The 14,441-nt window shown below is 40.5% G+C and overlaps 2 protein-coding genes across 2 annotated transcripts in view; both read left to right on the plus strand.

Annotated features, from left to right (window-relative positions):
* The first annotated feature begins 555 nt into the window (after window positions 1-555).
* wee1 (WEE1 G2 checkpoint kinase) lies at window positions 556-6,928 on the plus strand. The gene is made up of 10 exons (XM_084364928.1): window positions 556-1,516; window positions 2,211-2,425; window positions 2,845-2,911; window positions 3,114-3,286; window positions 3,881-4,149; window positions 4,304-4,393; window positions 4,495-4,580; window positions 4,669-4,839; window positions 5,057-5,202; window positions 5,739-6,928. The coding sequence occupies exons 1-10, from the start codon at window positions 1,028-1,030 to the stop codon at window positions 5,893-5,895; spliced, it is 1,863 nt and encodes a 620-aa protein (XP_084221054.1). The 5' UTR covers window positions 556-1,027; the 3' UTR covers window positions 5,896-6,928.
* A 2,861-nt stretch (window positions 6,929-9,789) lies between these two features.
* swap70b (switching B cell complex subunit SWAP70b) overlaps window positions 9,790-14,441 on the plus strand; it is a 31,927-nt gene continuing 27,275 nt past the window's right edge. The window contains exons 1-2 of the mRNA XM_084365099.1: window positions 9,790-9,954; window positions 13,119-13,259. Coding sequence (XP_084221225.1) covers window positions 9,859-9,954; window positions 13,119-13,259 — 237 coding nt within the window. The 5' untranslated portion in view covers window positions 9,790-9,858. The remainder of the gene's footprint in view (window positions 9,955-13,118; window positions 13,260-14,441) is intronic.

Consider the following 14,441-nt stretch of genomic DNA (forward strand, 5'->3'; position numbering starts at 1 on the left):
AAAAGTTTGAATTTCTTCTCTAAAGCTACACAGTGCTGATGATTTTAAATTGTGTTTGTACGTTGGTATTACTTGTTATTTATATGTTGTTAAGTATGTTATGTTTATATGGTGGTAATGCTAGTATTGCATTACAGATCAGAATACTTAATCTGCCTGAAAATTATTCAGTTGAAAATTGTCAAGGAGCTTTCACTTGATTGGGTTTTCAAGTTGAAAAAGTGAGAGAGGTGCAGGTTTTATTCAGATTTAGAGGTGGTGTTCGGCTTGGATAAATGTTGTCCTGTATAAAGTGGTGGTTACACTGCATTTTGACTTTGATCTTTGTTATTACCGCGGCTTCTCTCATCCTGCCGTCTCAATAATGGACGCATTGTCTCGGAGGTAATGTAACTGTGTGGCTGCGGCCACATGAAAGATACGCGTTCGCGCCAGTTTGTTGCTTTGCCACCGATGACGTAACGCCTCCCGAAACCTCTCTGGAACGCCCATCTTTCAAAATTTCTCGACGCGCTCTGATTGGCCGTTCGGGGACATGTGACCAACGGTCGCGGGAAGTCCTTTGCCACGCGCGTGATAGGAAGAGGACAGCGCTTGACTCATTCAAACGTTTTTGTAAACATTGGTTTGGTTTTATTGCGGAAAGACGTGTTTCTGTGTCATCGGGCCATCGACAAGGTACTGACGGATACCGATACTCGACTGGAGCCGGTAGTTTTGGTGTTTGTTTTGCGTTTAGGAACAACTTCGGACATTGCTCTCACGGTGGAACTAGCTTACCAACGTTAGTCCGTGGCCATTTCTCAGCGTTGGAGGGGCGTGTAGGAGTTAGCAAACAAGTTAACGTTTTCTGGGATGTTAACGGACCTTTAAGCGATTTACTTCAACTTTTTTTAATTAATACCTTTATTTAAGGTAGTTATAAGTTGACTAGCTTTGTGTTTTTACTACAAACGCCACTGCCTCTGTAGTGGGGGTCGAACCGCGTGATTTTCCCGTCGACGAAGCCGGGGTTTAAATCCTGAAAATGTCGAGCTACAGTCGCCATCGACACGGATCTCCTTCCCCGAAACCTCGACCAATTTGTCAGAAACTACAGTTTACATCCAGCGATGGCGAGGACGACCCGATTGAGGATGTTAACAACAGCACCGGAGGAGAGTCTGGCTTCACGGAGATGGACTCCCCGATGCCAGTGCGACGGGACCCCGTCGACAAACGGCTAGAAGGGAGCAGCAGCCCCCTGAACCAGTCCGGTGGGGACGACGACGTGGAGCTGTGGGACGAAGAGAGTTACGGTTCTCCGTCTCATCTGCGGTCACCCAGCAGCGTTATCTTCGCCAACTGCTCACCGTCACCGAGGAAAACGTCTCGGCTGTACGGAGGGTCACCGGAGCGGTCCTACGTCCAGGACGACGGGGAAGGATCCAGCTCCCCGATCCCGGACTGCCCCGACACACCTCCACATAAAACTTTCAGAAAACTCAGACTTTTTGACACACCACACACGCCAAAGGTTAGTATTTTGTGTTATTAACATTCTTTTTTTAATCTTACGTTTTTCTATAAAACAAAAAGGTTGTTTATTTGTGTTTAGGGGCAGAATTTACTTGCATACGAAACTTTTTTTTTTTTTTTAATTTTTTTTTTATTATACATTTTAAGGCATTCATTTAAGTGATCTTGCAACAACATTTCATAACAAATAACAAATACAATTCCTTCTCTATATTTCTCAAGGGTATATTGATTTTTCGAATGTGTCTGCTGATGAATCCTGTCAGGTGTTGAACTGGAAAGAAAACCTGCAAAAATAAGCAACATAAAACATTCACATACCAACAAGTCATTTTTTTGAATTCCAGGGGGATACTGGGATATTTCTGCTCTGTCAGTTACCACAGTGACCCACTTAATGTACCACTGTACTATTGCATAATGCTCTCTCTGTAGTCAGCCAGATGATTTGGTGACCTGGATTTTCATGTCTTGGCATGTCTCAGTTAGTGATTACAGCATTACATAGCATTGCCCTTTAAGCATTCAATTTTAAAAAGTATTTCACAGGACATGGCCATATATTGTTTGATCACAATCACACTCTGAATGATCAAGTAGATGGTCTCCCTTTCATTGTTTTTTGTTTTTTGAGTTGTCCTCTCTACTGCTGCTCCCAAGTATTAACAAAGCACTAAATCTTTCTTTTACAGAGTTTACTGTCCAGAGCGAGGGGCTCCGGTCCAGGATCCTCCAGCAGGAGAGTTGCCCTGTTCAAGAATGTGGAGCCTTCAGGAAAGTCAATCACAGACAGCAGCAGGAGACAGCAGACCCCTCTGGTTAACTTTAACCCCTTCACCCCCGACTCCCTTCTTATCCAGTCGGCCACACAGCAGAGAAACAACAGGAAACGGGCACACTGGAATGAGTACGTTGCACAGATGTTTTCTCACTAATACCTTTATCTTTAGAGAGGGATCAAACCCCAAAGATATGCTGTATTTGAAGAGTTGCCAAGCTACAATCTATATTTTGGTTACACATTTCCCACCATGGTCAGTTGGTGTGTAGTCAGTTGCACCTTTGTCATCACACTAATGCAACAGCTGTTAATCCCACAAACCAGAGCTGTGCTAACCACCTTCACCTGTCATCTTGAGCACAGATCAGACCTATTGTTATAATAACCAGATACGTTAAAGCCGTTGACTAAGGCCAGGGGGTTTGGCTGGGAACCAGGACCTCATGGTTACTGGTGAACTCTGCCATGTGCTTGTGAAGCCCCCAGTGCTGCCCCCTGCTGTACAGAATGCTGACCAACATCCTCTATTGTCTTTAATCTTTCAGCTCTTGTGGAGAAGACATGGAGGCAAGTGATGGTGAGGGGGAGGAGGAAGTCTTGCCACCGTCCAAGGTAATTAAATGTTCATTGGATTTGCAGTGAAAACATGTAGGTGGGAATAAAATTAATTAATTTTTCTTCATTAGACATAGCATTTTGCAGGACGTTTCACCTCAAATTTGGTTATTGATTCTTCTGTTGTTTTTCCAACTGGTTGAAATTAGTGGATCAACAAAAGTGTAAATTTGTTGTGAAACTCTTCTTCTGCCCTCAGAGGATCACTATGATGGAAAGCAACATGATGTCCAGGTACACCTCAGAGTTCCTCGAGCTGGAAAAGATCGGCTGTGGGGAGTTTGGTGCTGTGTTCAAGTGTGTGAAAAGACTCGACGGCTGCATCTACGCCATCAAAAGATCGAAGAAACCTCTGGCAGGATCAGTAGATGAGTAAGTTGAGTTCATAACAATATAAAAAGATCTTACGGAGGATTATGCCTTCATTTAGAGCTGCAATGATTAATTGAGTAGTTGTGAACTATTACATTTTAAAGGAAAGAGGATAGTCAGAACTTTCTTTACTCTCCTTTGGTTTGTGGACACAACAAGACATTTCAGGACGTCATCTTGAGCTTTTGGAAATCCTAATTGACATTTTTCACCATTTTATAGACCAAATAACTAATTGATGAATCGATTATATCATTGACAGATAAATCGAGAATGAAAATAGCTATTTGTTGTGGTCATTCCTTCATTTTTTCATCTTATTTCTGGGACTCATTGTAACCTGATTTGACAAGTAATGCATTACAAAGTGGTAGACATGCAGATTTTAAGTCAAACTGCCTCTTAATGCTCAGTGTAATACATAGTACATAATGCATCCAAAAGTCATCCAAGTGCTCCTTTGCATGACTCAACTGGCGCGATTACAAAAGTTGTTTACTGGGAAGACTTGAGGCACTTTTTTCCTTTCATTTTAACGACCAAACTTTGTTCAGGCTCGTCTTAATTAAAAAGGTCTGTTCCCCTCCTCCACAGACAAAATGCTTTACGGGAGGTGTATGCCCATGCCGTGCTGGGCCAACACCCCCACGTGGTGCGTTACTACTCAGCCTGGGCAGAGGACGACCACATGCTCATCCAGAACGAGTACTGCAACGGCGGCACGCTGTCTGACGTCATCACAGAGAACTACAGGCGGCTCAGTTACCTGTCGGAGCTGGAGCTGAAAGATCTGCTGCTGCAAGTCACACGAGGACTCAAGTACATCCACTCGACTTCTCTGGTGCACATGGACATCAAGCCCAGTGAGTAGTAATCATAGTCAGATTATTATCAAAGGAATTATGCAGCTAATGCTTTGGAAAGTAGATCTGTATTTGAGATTTGTGTAGAGTTTGAGTCTTCACATGAATGTTTTCTGGTCAGAAGCTAATGAAAATTGTAACGTCTTTGTCCCAGGCAACATCTTTATTTCACGGAAGTCCGTAACCAGCTGTGATGAATGTGATGAAGATGACATACTGACAACCAGCGCCATCTACAAAATAGGTAAGCTTCCTCTACAGTTCTGTCATTCCTATTACTGATATTTTTAAACTCTACTCACATTAGATGGCCAACTTAAATCTGTACTGTTTGTGCCTCTCCAGGTGATCTTGGTCATGTGACAAGAGTGAACAATCCACAGGTGGAGGAGGGTGACAGCAGATACCTGGCCAATGAAGTTTTACAAGAGGTTTGTCACCTTACTTAAAAAACCGCCTCTGTTTTGGGACAAGTAAAGCTTCACAGAGGTGTTAATATTTTTCTGATTTACTTTGTAGGACTACAGTAACTTGAGGAAAGCGGACATCTTTGCTCTGGCTCTGACTGTGGTCAGTGCCTCAGGGGCGGAGCCTCTTCCCACCAACGGGGACAAATGGCACGAGATCCGACAGGGAAAACTCCCTGCCATCCCTCAGTTGCTTTCTCCAGAGTTTCTCAGTCTGCTCAAGGTAACAGATGACTTCCTTTCTTTCTTTTTATTTCTTTCTTTAATCTCCTTTTTTTCTTTCTTTCTTTCTTTAATCTCTTGGAAAATACATTTTAATTTAAAAAAATTAAATGGTAATCATCTCTACTTGGAGATGTCTTTGTACTTTCTTGTAAATCTTGTCAATGTTAAGCAGCTTTTCCTTTTATTAACTTAGTCTTATGTTCTTTACCCCTCAGCTGATGATCCATCCTGATCCAAGTAGACGACCATCAACTTCTGACCTCATCAAACACCCGGTGCTCCTCACTGCTGCCCGAATGAGTGCAGACCAGCTCAGAGTCGAGCTCAACGCAGAGAAGTTCAAGAACGCACTTCTACAGAAGTAAGTTTATAACAGCACAGAACAAACTCCCAACTCGCTACACTCAATGTTTATCAGACAGATTTTGATTACATGGTTAAAGTGGTTGGACAACTTGTGATGCAAAATAATAAGCCCTGGATTGGTTTTGTTATGAAAGGTTAAAACTATGTAGAGAGTGCATTCACAGATATTCTGAGGTGTCAATTTAATAGTTGATCGGCAGAAGTAATGTGCCGCTGCTTTGCTAATTAACCATTAAAGCCATTTTCAGGCAAAAATATGAACTATTGCCATATTGTAGCACCTCAGTTGTGAGGAATTTCTGAAGGGAATAATCAGTAGGTAGTTTGATGATAGTGATATTGTTTCAAGTCTTTTTTTTAAAGCAAAGGGTGGTTGAGCAGTTCCACTAAATATGAATATTTTCTGTTTCTCTATTGACAAAATGATGAATCTCTAATAAAAATAATCGCCCTAATTCATCCAAAGAAACTGTACCTAGATGTAAGCGGTCTGAATCCATCTTAACTGACCTTTTTTTTTATCTTCCTCAGGGAGCTGAAGAAGGCCCAGCTGGCCCGGGCTGCAGCAGAGGAGAAGGTTTTGTCCACTGACAGGGTCCTGACCCGCTCCACAGTCCAATCGAACCCCAGAACTTCCAGACTCATCGGCAAGAAGATGAATCGATCGGTCAGCCTCACCATCTACTGAGAATAGAATCCGCCCTGACAGGAAGAGAAACGCAGGCTCATGGACCTTTTAACCAGAACCATTCAGATGAGACTGTCTCTTTTTGTGTTCGAGGAAAACCCTGTCAGTCGTGGTGCTAGGCCCAATCAAAGCTGCAGACTGTTAACCACACCGAAGTGGAACTCATCTCGATAGACTCTCATTACCAACATAGTTCAGCCCTTTTCTTCCATGGACTTTTTTCTTGGATAAATTCTCATTCCTCAAAGGTAGTTACTGTACCTTTAACACTCTGTCATTCCTTAAGTTTGCATAGACGTCAGCCTCTCTCTCCATTTCTGTCCTTGCACTTCCCTCGACAAAGCCGAAGCCTTTTGGCAGCGGATCGAAGCCGCAGTGAAGCCCTCTTCAGTGTGAATGTACTTGCCGTAGCCGTGCGCACCTTACTGCCTGTCAAATGCCTGATGCTAGGTACCAGAGGGTCTGAGAACTGACGATTTCTGTGTTTGTAATGGAGCACTTTGGAGGCAACATGTGGAACTTGCCACATTTTTTTTTTTTTTTTGTTTTAAAAAAAAAAAGAAAAGAAAAACCTGCTGCTATTGATGTTTTGTGTGTATCAGGGTTTGGCCAGTTTCAGGTTGGATCGTTCTCGAGGTCATTGGCTCTTATTTTCAAGTAGCAGGAGTCCCCCTGTTCAATGCCTTTTTGTTTTTCCTGGTCAGATGGAAAATGGCTCATGCTGTGATCAATGAGGAAAATCATCTAAAATCAGTGACATGACTCATTATCTGTGAGGTTAGAACTGATCCGTAATGTTTGAAATCCCCTGTTGATTGGTGCTGCCAACCCTGCCTGTAGCATTAGAACAATCATTGTCCTGTTTTTGGATTCTCATGTGTTCCGTTTTCTTTTCCCACAAGGCTCATCTTCAGTTACTGTTTAGAAGCATTCCTCGTCTTTCTGTTCTTGTAACCTCTAACACAAAAACCCTTTTCTGTTGTTGTAACCTGTAAATATGTTCTTTTAATAAATTCTCACCTTCTACACTTTCTGTTCAGTTCAGTGTGGTGTTATGTGATGAAGGAACTTCCCTTCACAGATATTTTAAATCAGTCCGATTATAGTATGAAGAATTTTAGTTGTCACAATACAGTCGTAAACATCACTCTTAAACTTGTATACTTAAATACTTAATCTATACATGTACATTAAGAGCAGAAACAATGATTATTTAGGCATAATGGTAAAAATCATAAATGTAATGTCACTAAAGTGCCAGTGAGCTAATCAAATGTGAGGATTTTTATGTTTAGAATGTTATATTTTAGGGTTGTTTTTGGTCAGACTGACCTGAAAACAATTATAAATCAATTGATCTAATGCGCCAATCATTTTCCAGTTGGTAGATTTGTGGAGGTTGGACTTGAAAAACTGCAACAAGAACAATTTTAATGTGACATGTTGAATTCTGTTCAGTTGAGCTGGAAATAAAAAGCTTTGCAGTTATGGGAGATCTACATATAGAGAGACTGTGGCCTCCTGGTGGGCTGCAAGAGGTCATTTACAATAAACGTTTTAAATTTTCAGTTTTATAATTAAGTTTGAAATAACCATAAAACATTTATGTTAAAAAAAGTCATCAGAACTGGTAAAAAAAAAAATTGGTGTTAAATAATGTGTTATTCTTTACTTATCTTTAGGGAAATACTTCATCCTAGACTCTTGAGTTGAGTACAGTTGTGACTAAATGTTTGGGTAGGCTCTGTAAGATTTTCCAATTTCAGCATTGGCCATTTTATTCCCAAGTTTTGGAATGGCTGACCTAGACCTTTATAAAATAGACTTACCAAGAGAAAAACACACAATGGCCGCGTTTCCCAGATTCGTTAAGAAGCTCTTAAGTGCTAAGATCTTCTTAGGAGCGCTCTTAAGAACGCTGTGAAAGAAGGATGCGTTTCCCAGAGTCGCTCTTAGCTTAAGAAGATCTTTCACTAAGAAGGAAATGTAAGATCGAGCTGACCCACTCTTAACAGCCTTCTTAGCGACCAAATGCTCAGTGATCAAGCGCGTCAGGGAAATTTATATCCTCCACTTTGCGAAATAATAAAACAATGCTCAGTGTTGAAATGCGCTCATAGCTGCGGACCACTGGCACAAGAAAAAAAAAATAAGAAAATGGTAGATGAAAAAAAACCTTTTTATTGAATTACACGTTTAACTTTTCCGCAACATCTGCATATATGAGTTTATAGTACTACACATAAAAAAAACAACAACCCTGTGGCATTTCACAGATATCAAGGGAACAGATGTATTAAACTCAGCTGAACCTCATCCAGAGAGGCTTCCCCTGCTACTCTGCGTTGCCAAAGTCCGCGCGTGTGAGAAACCACGGCTGCAATACAGCACATTCTCCCTGCGACCCAACAGCGTCGCCGTGCGCGAAGCCAGACGGTTTACATAAATGCATACGTGCGTCAGCACTTCTCCCCTCTGGACGTGCTGTCAGACCGGGCTGTCCAGGCAAAGTACCGGCTGCCCCGTGCGGAGATCCAACGGCCGTTGGATCTCTTTGCCTGGACAGCCCGGTCTGACAGCGCGCGCACACACACACGCACTTATGCGCTGATAAAGAGGTGGGTGATCGATCTGCCTGGCATCGATTGATTCAGCACAGAAGCAGCGCGGTGGACAGCTCCCACTAAGAGCTTCTTCAGAAGCTTCTTTGGCTTGATCTTAAGGTTCTCCTAAGAAGGCAGTTAAGAACGCATCTGGGAAACACCCGCATCTTAGCGCTCCTTCTTAGCCGAACCCTTCTTAAGAGCCTTCTTAAGTCCTTAAGAACGATCGAATCTGGGAAACGCGGCCAATGTCATTGAATACTGCATTAATTTAATGTGTAGCACTTTAGATCAATGTACTCTCTGACATAGTCCAAGTCTCCTGAAGGCCAGAGATCCCAGACTGATTTGAAACGATATTATTTACACCGTAGATGTGCAGCTGAACTGATGCACCTGCTTCAGACGAGGTGTGAGCTTACACTTTTACCTTAGCAGCTACAGTGAAGATTTTCAAATCAATTTGGGATCTGGAGACTTTGATTATAGACGTCAGCCTCTCTCTCCATTATTCTTCTTTTTTTTTTTTAAAGTCTCCATCTATTTCAGCTGGTTTGCTGTGAAGCTCCAGAAATGTTTTATGAACTACGAAACTTCATCCAACTTTTCATCTGCATGAAGGTGAGGAGATAAAGACTGAATTTTCCCTTTTGGTCGAACTTTTCCTTTAATTGTAATCTATTACTTTTAGCTTCTTTTGGTACTTTGACTAGGCTGTGTTTTGATGGTAACATTTACAGTTTGAAAGCAGGACTCTTGCTTGTGACAGATACAGAGATTCAGATTCAGATTCAGACAACTTGATTAACCTCACCGGGGCCGCAGCTTACCTTGCACACATACTAAAACATACAGTAACATGTAGACACAAAGAAAGATTAGTAATAAATAAAATTAAAATTAAAATTAAATTAAATATGCCAGGGAGTTCAGTGGAATAATATATTACATATCTATAATAAATAGATGTTGTTGTTAGTTTGTATGTATAGTATACAGTATTTTTACACTGTAGTACTAAGTTTAAAAATACGTTTTATATATATATATATATATATATATATATATATATATATATATATATATATATATATATATATACATATATATAAACCGTTCTCCAGCGATCCACACATGAGTTTGTTGTGTTCTCTCGCTGAGTGGTGCTGCAGCTCTTCAACATAATAATCATGCTGAACACGCAGCAGTGTACGTGTGTGTGTGTATGTGTGTGTATGTATGTGTGAGACAGCGGGTCACGTGACTTTTCCTCATTGTGTCCCGCAGACAGTTGAGCCTCACGCAGTCAGAGAGGAAGAGACTCGGCCTCAGACAGGAGTCACAGGTGAAGTTGAGCACTATGTCGCTGCGGGACGAACTGTTAAAGTCCATATGGCACGCGTTTACAGCTCTGGACGTGGACAAGAGCGGGAAAGTCTCCAAATCTCAGCTGAAGGTAAAAACACCGACATGTTTCTGAGGAGGCTGCTGTTCGGAGGAGCAGGAAACTCTCCCACTGTAGTCTCACATCATGTTATCTCGAGGCTCAGTTTAAAAACATCTTTCTGCGCTGTTTATGTCGAACCGAACGACTTTCTTTATGGGAAAATCAACAGTGCGTTTGTGTCCGTGAACGCAGCACAGACGCACCTGTTGGTCGTTTTTACTCTGATTGATTCAAAGACGGAGCGACTTCTGCATGTTCTCGTAGAAAAGCTACAAATACAAAGTACAAACTATTGAATGAATAATGAAGTAAAACCAGTGAAGGTTAGCTGAAGAGATTTCTGTCTGTGTTTAACATTAAAACCACCTGCATCACAACAAGAGACACTGAAGTATCTCGAGGAAAACATCAGTGATGCTGTCAGAGTCAAATAAAGCCCTTAATGTTGGTTAAAGTCATTAAAAAGTGTGATTAAACGAACCCTTATTTTCATGAGAGCAGGTTTCTAATTAATATTTATCAGATACTTCACTTGAGTAAAAGTACCACACTGTAAAAAATACTCCATTACAAGATCTTAATATAGTAAATGTCCCCTGTGACTGTTATACTTCTATATATCATTGGATAATTATGACTGGTGTACAAATATAAAATCAGGATTGTACTGCTTGTTGTTGGTTGCAGCTCATTTTTTAGAGTAATGCAGCTAATGATATATCTCATTATGGATTCATCTGCTTATTAGTTTTCTCCATTAATCGATTGATTGTATTGTGGGTAACTGACGGCTCTTGTCACTGGAATTTTAGAAAAACAAACAAAGTGTCACCTTTTGTAATACTTTTAGTTTTGTGGAACAGACAGTTCAAACCTCAAAATTATCAAAATGATTAAAAGGAAAAGCAGCAAATTTTCACATTCATGTTTTTTGTATGTAAAGATCTTAATTGGTAAAGAAACTAGTAATGAAAGCTATCAGATAAATGTACTGAAAAATACAGTGAATTAAGATAAAATATCTAAATATTGATATTGAATATGTACTATAGCATGAGTACTTTAACCAATTCTAGCTGCGTTTCACTATCCTTCTTGACACATGCACCTCTGCAGTGCCCACATAGCCCCACCTCCTCCAGAAGTAAATACACGTAGGTGCTGTTGTGCTTTACACACAGTACTCAAGCCTTATAATATTTTTCTTTTATTAAAACTCTGAAATTTTACTCCCTCGATGTTGTTGAAATTTTCCCCCGTGGTATCGAATATTGATATCTTTCAAGGTCTTGTATTGAAGTTTGAATTTCCAGTATCCTGACTCCACTACTCCGTGACTCGACACTCATAGAAAGTGGCATGTTAAGAAAGTACTTAAGTAAAGGACAAGTACCTCAAATTTGTATAGTACTTGAGTAAATGCACTGAGTTACCAATGTTGTAAAAAAGTACCCAAAAGTCATGAGTAAATGTAAAGATATCATGTTGAAATATTACTGTGGTAATATAGTAAATAATAAAAAGTAAAACTAAATAATACACATAGATATTGAGCTTTTCCTTATTGTTGGAATCAATGGTTGTTTAGTTTTTTTGTTGTTTTTTTAATCTGATTTGTACTTGAGTAAATCACTGTTAGTTACATTACACCACTGATGGTGAGTAATCGGCCCATAGAGCTCATCTGTGATTGTTGTTATGCTAACACAACATTTAGCCTCCATGTCGGAGAGTACTCTGGAGCACTGACCCATATTCATGTCACATACTTCTCCTGCTGTGACCTTTTTAGAGGGAAAACTAATAAATGTGTTGTTTATATGGGGCAAATTAGGTCTGTATCAGTGGACGGATCACAGCCAAGTAAAACAAAAGTCAACCGTTTTAAAATTTCCTGTGGATAACTCTGATCATGTATACAACTCTATGACACACCCACATGTTTCCAGCCAGACATTGTTCAGCAGTTTAAGAGAAATCAACAATAAAGGTCAAGTTCTGAGGTCAGCAGCCGTTTGATCTGAAGAGAAAGCGCTCATCTTTAGTTGTATTATTTAGAAGTTTCCTCGACAGACACTCAGCTGTCAGACATGTTTGATGTGTCGAAAGAGGTGAAACTCCCTCCTCTCTGACTGGAAGTTAGACAATACAGCATTCCCCCCTATGTCTCTAATGTGAATGTAACATGCTGTTGAAAGGCATTCTGGGAAATACAGGAAATCACTGACTGTGAAGCAGAAATGTGTGTTCCCTGGAACATTTGAGCAGCAGAGTTATTCCTGACATGTGTCCGACTTCAGATGGAAATCTACTGAAATATCTCAGAGTCAGATTGTGTTTTAAATAACTCTGTATATACTGTAGTAGCTCTGACAGTTCCTGGAGCACATCACATATGAGGAAGTAATTATTTTGTAAGAGCAGAATATTTAAAGTTTTTTTTTCTATTTTAATTTAAGACACTGTCACACACTAGTGAACAGACGATGGCCATCTGAAACCACACTGCTCAGTTAGCTGAAACACCAGGTGAAGCTTCCTCACTTTTGGTCAGTAAACTTGTAATACTTGATCGGTCTCAAGACCACTTTTTGAAGGTTTTGGTCTCGCATCCGAATCAACCACATTTATACTCAGTCTTGTCTCGGCCTCAGACAAAGAGGACTCCCGAAATTGTTTGATACATTCTGTAACTCAAGATGGGAGATGATGAGAAGACGAAAGTCACCAAGAAAACCTGACGTTTGCCCAAAAAATTGTATTGTGTCGGGTCAATGTTAGGAACCTACCCCTATGGTTTGCATTTTCCACATTGTATTGTATATCATGCAGTGTTGGACTCTCAGTGGTCCTGGTCTTGACTTAGTCTTGTCTCCGTCTCGATACACTCTGGTCTTGGTAATGACTCAGTCTTGTCCTACTTTGGTCTTGATCTTGCCTTGGTATAGATACACTGGTGTGGATGACGACTTCGTCTCTAAAAAAAGACAAGGAAAAGATGGGGCTCGCCACTTGTATGAGTATTGTAATCTTTTGTTAAAACGAATTTCATACAATTTGTATAGAAAAAAAAGTCAAGGTATCAGTACTGGTATCTAAATGTATTTAACAGTACCCAGCCTGAGTTAGTCCTATAATCCAGTAATAAACAGAAGAATTTCCCATCGTTCCAGGTGCTGTCTCACAACTTATGTACAGTGATGAAGATCCCACATGACCCCGTGGCACTGGAGGAGCACTTTAAAGACGACGACGAGGGTCCCGTCTCCAACCAGGGTTACATGCCGTACCTGAACAAGTTCATCCTCGATAAGGTATCATAACATTTCAGATGATACTCCCAACTCGATACTTGAATGTTTTCCCCGTGTTTTTGTTAGTTTTCTTCTGTGGTTCTGTTCCACCCTGAAATACATGCACAGCTAAAACCCCTGCCATGGCTAATGCAGTAAACTTAATGAATGAATAATAAATAAATAAGGAATCAAATAATTCAAAATATATAATGTAAAATAAGTGATTGCATAAGTATTTAGCCCTTTTAAAAGTTACTGACCTAATTCAAAAGAGGTCAAGCCAATTGGTGCTAGTAGTCTCACAATTAGTAAAATTGAGATCACCTGAGTGCACCATGAAGAAAAAAGAACACTCCAAGCAACTCAATGAAAAGCTTATTGAAAAGTATAAGTCAGGGGATGGATACAAAAACATTTCCAAGTCACTGAACATCCCCCGGTGTTCAGTTAATCATTAAGAAATGGAAGGAATATGTACATGTGTAGAGCAGGCCATTAAGATTTGGTTAATTCCTCGCTGTATTAAGGTACAGCAACCACTTCAGGGACAAAGTCAACATGCCATAAATCCTGTCCACTATCCCTATCCACTCTGATGTTGTTGGGGGTTCTTTAATCATCCAGTATTTAAAGAAGGTATTTGTCACGTCGGCTGAGTTTGGTTGGAATCTTACCTAAATATATCATACTGAAATCATGATTGATCTCTGAGCCAAATATTGATATTATGTAGTCTTTCCTTTTCATTTGAACTGTTTAAATGTGATTTGTTGTCTGATTACTCAGCAAATCTTCAGTGAAGACACTGGTGACATACAACAGGAGTCCACTGATCGTTGCATAGTAATAGTTTGCAGTGCCGTGTGTGACACGCTCGATTGTGTTTAACAGTCATTGTACTGAGCGGAGCTGAGACGGCAACACAAAACCAGTTATTGAACACTGAGTCAATTCATTCAGCTTCCTCTCTGTCCCTCTGTGATGATGTCATAACGGGTCACAGCATGAATGGAGCGGCGGCGATTGTTTAGTCAGGCAGCATGACAAGTGAAAGAGCCGTTCTCTTACTGAACTCTGACTGTTTGGAATTCTTCTCATGTGATGTCATAACGCTGGACGACTTGTTGCTTAGCTGCTGCTGTCATGGCGATGGGTCTGGAATTCTGTTGTGTCATGAGTAGATTCTCTTCACGGTCTTAT

Source organism: Pagrus pagrus (assembly GCF_965226575.1).
Source record: "Pagrus pagrus genome assembly, chromosome: 10".
Lineage (NCBI taxonomy): Eukaryota > Metazoa > Chordata > Actinopteri > Spariformes > Sparidae > Pagrus > Pagrus pagrus.